Source organism: Mandrillus leucophaeus, unplaced genomic scaffold (genome assembly GCF_000951045.1).
Source record: "Mandrillus leucophaeus isolate KB7577 unplaced genomic scaffold, Mleu.le_1.0 Scaffold64, whole genome shotgun sequence".
Classification (NCBI taxonomy): Eukaryota; Metazoa; Chordata; class Mammalia; order Primates; family Cercopithecidae; genus Mandrillus; species Mandrillus leucophaeus.
The window spans coordinates 6,798,264-6,801,566 of NW_012106919.1; the positions used below are offsets into that span (position 1 = coordinate 6,798,264).

General features: G+C 38.2%; 1 protein-coding gene across 2 annotated transcripts in view; it reads left to right on the forward strand.

The window, feature by feature from the left end:
* Positions 1–2: 2 nt before the first annotated feature.
* The window catches only part of MAN1A2 (mannosidase, alpha, class 1A, member 2), a 179,153-nt gene continuing 175,852 nt past the window's right edge, over positions 3–3,303 (forward strand). For both annotated transcript variants that reach the window (XM_012000852.1, XM_012000851.1), the window contains exon 1: positions 3–937. In XM_012000852.1, the coding sequence (XP_011856242.1) occupies positions 636–937 (302 nt within the window). In that variant the 5' untranslated portion in view covers positions 3–635. The remainder of the gene's footprint in view (positions 938–3,303) is intronic.

Here is a 3,303-nt window from a genome sequence, read left to right on the forward strand (position 1 = left end):
CTCAGAACTCAGCCGGGCGCCGGGCTCCTGCCAGGCAGCGCCGGGAAGCGCGGGCGGCCGAGAACTCCTTCCTGCTACTTCGCCCAGCGCCCCTGCTTCGGCTTCCCAGCGAGGTGGGAGACCTTCCTCCCTGTTTGCAGACGTCCGTGGGAGACCCTTATATTTTTCACCGCTAAGGTTAAGAGATTCTGGAATAGGAGCGTCGGAGGAGATCAAGTGAACCTTCTACAACTCCTCGGATGTCGCCAGGCTCCCTTTCGGGGCGGAAGACTACGTTTGAGCATCTCACCGAGGTGCAGGAATGGAAGAACCCACCTTGCAGCTTTTCTGCAGTGTGGCTTGCCTGATCTACCCCTGGGAATGAAGAGGAGGCTTGTAATAACCCAGTGCAGTACAGATGTTAAAGAGGATATCGCAGAACCTAAACTTGTGATCGTTTGGGGGAGGTCACACACGTTTCTGAGTGGAAATGGACGGGCGTGAACGACGTGCCCTCTTAAAAAGCACAACAATCCTCTAAGAGGAGCGAAATTGAGTTTTCCCATTTCGGCCAAGATTTTGAAGACAGTTCAATGTATTGTACATTTGACATAAGATGAGAACTTTCTAAAGTATTCTCTCCGAGAGCGTAAACGATGACTACCCCAGCCCTGCTGCCCCTCTCTGGACGTAGGATACCACCTCTGAACCTGGGGCCGCCCTCCTTCCCACATCACAGGGCTACCTTGAGACTTTCTGAGAAGTTTATTCTTCTCCTTATTCTTAGTGCCTTCATCACCCTGTGTTTTGGGGCATTCTTTTTCCTTCCAGACTCTTCAAAACACAAACGCTTTGATTTGGGTTTAGAAGATGTGTTAATTCCACATGTAGATGCCGGTAAAGGGGCTAAAAACCCTGGAGTCTTCCTGATCCATGGACCCGATGAACATAGACACAGGTTTGTTTATTTCAGAAGTTCTGGTACTAACATTTGGCAGAGCAAGGTACGGTGATTGGATCGAATCTGTCTTTTTTTTTCTCCTTGCAGTAAAATGTAATTTTCCGAGTCGTAGGAATTGTATTGTTACTTCAACACAGGCTGAATAAAACCATAGACTGGAGGGACTCATAGAGTCCTATCTAAGTCGTTCTTCTCTTTGGTTTTATATAAGAAAAACATTTGGGTTCAGAGTTGTGTCTAATGTGGACATCTGGGAAGGGAGGTACGAAAACTTAACCTAAAGAAATGGTGACATAAGCTGTGCCTGCATTTATTAAGAACGTGTTGCAGTCAGTCATTTGTGCCACCATGTGAAATCAAAGCATTGAACCTTGACAGCTCTTTTGGGTTTGCTCTCCCAGAGGGCTCTCGTTTTCTGGCTTGTAGTTGAAGCTTAGTGGTGAATCTTAGCCTTTTAGGATGACAAACGTGGGCAGAATATACCTGTCATTTCTTAACGTGAAAATATCCTGGTTTTTGTTCTTTTTTTGGGGATGTGTGTTGGTGCTCTATATGAAATCAGTTAAAAGGTATTGAATCCTAAGTTATTGCACTTTGTGAGGCTTGTAGACAAGACTTACTTTTGTAAAATTGAATTTTGCTCTCTCTTTTAATGTAATAGATGGACTGTGTCAAGCAGCTGTTAGAATTTGGTTGATTAAGGGGTTCACATTCTTTCAGATCACTAAATCTAAAGTGAGCTCTGGGGAGAGCATAGCCAAACTAGGATAAAATGGGAGCTTTAGTTACAATTTTCATAATTTTTATATTTGTACTCAAAAGAAGAGTTTGGGAAAGTAGTTGACTTTTCTTAAACCTGCCATCTTTTCCCTGTTTCTTAAAATAATTCTTGAGTATGTGGGAAAAAAATCATATGCTTGAATTCAGTTCCCATCTGATGATAGTTTTAACTTTTTGTCAAGCACCGAAAAAGCTTAGGTTCACATGTGAGCCTACATTAAGTATTTGGGAAAATGCACTGTTTTATGAGAACCGGTTTTTCTTTTTTTCTCAACCTAGTTAATTCATTACTTGTGTGATAGTTCTTTGACTTTTGGGTGAACTTTATGGAGTAGTTGTTAATTTGGAATTTTTCCCATTTTCAACTACTGTACTAGATTTCTTTCTTTAATTTTACCCTGTGTTTGTTGTGACTTTAAGAATAAACACTAACATGATCTGTGAAATATGTTATTGAAAAATTAACAGTGAAAGTAGTTTTCCTTGAAAATCTTATTTCCCATGATATTTGTATAACCTATGAAATATATTGAGAAAATGTGTTAAGGCTGTTTTTAGAGCTGTTTCACAGCACTCACACGTTAACATTACTTAGCTCTATTATTAATAGTATCTGTCATGTACTAAGCAGTTTAAAAAACACATTTTGCATGGTCTAAAAGATTAAAATATGACCACATTTTAGTTGAAAAACATTTACACAAAAATTCTCAGTAAATGGAGTTAAAATATGAAATTTGAATGAAAATACAGATATGTGCCTTTCATTCACATTTTTAATAGTCTGTATAAATAGTGTAAACAAGAATTCTTAAATTTATAAAGCCCTTGGATATATATGCATATGTATTTAGCTATCTAAAACTACTGGGTTCCTGAGTTTGGAATGAGAGATTGGTTATTTTTCTGATAGCAAGGAGTGGTTTGTGAGCCATGCCCTGAGTTTTGGCTAGTAAGAGTCTGGATAGCAAGAGATACATGTGAGTCTGGATAGATTCTAATGCAGTTTTTGGAATCTGTTCGGTTCCTGAGTTTTGGAAAACGAGAATTCAAATAGAGTTCAGGTAGCAAAGGATCCATGTATTATCTCTTTATATTTCTGTGGTTATATCAGTTTACATTTGCTTTAGCATATTATTTGCTGTTGTTTACTGTATCAGAAAAGAGTCTGTAGTAATAAACTTTCTTTTACTTTGAGCAAGGAAATACATTTTAAATTAAGTGTATGTTTCAAATGTGGAAACAAAATATCAAATGTATAAACATTAACTTATTTAAAAATAACTCAGAAAAATAGCTTTTTTACAGTTGGTACTAAGATCCTACGTATTTTGGGTATGGGTCAGACCTTACCTAATTTAGAAAAAACAAATTGTCAGTTTATCTTAATTTAGTGTGTGTGCGTGTAAGGGTACAGGACAGAGAGCTGAGGAATGTTACTTTAACTGATAAATAATGGAAAATAAGTCATGGCCACGATTTCTTATTTGCAGTACTCAAGAGATACTTGTTTAGTTAGTATTTCTTTATTAATAGATTAGTATAATAATTTGGTGTTTAAGTTCTGGAGTCAGACAGTATAG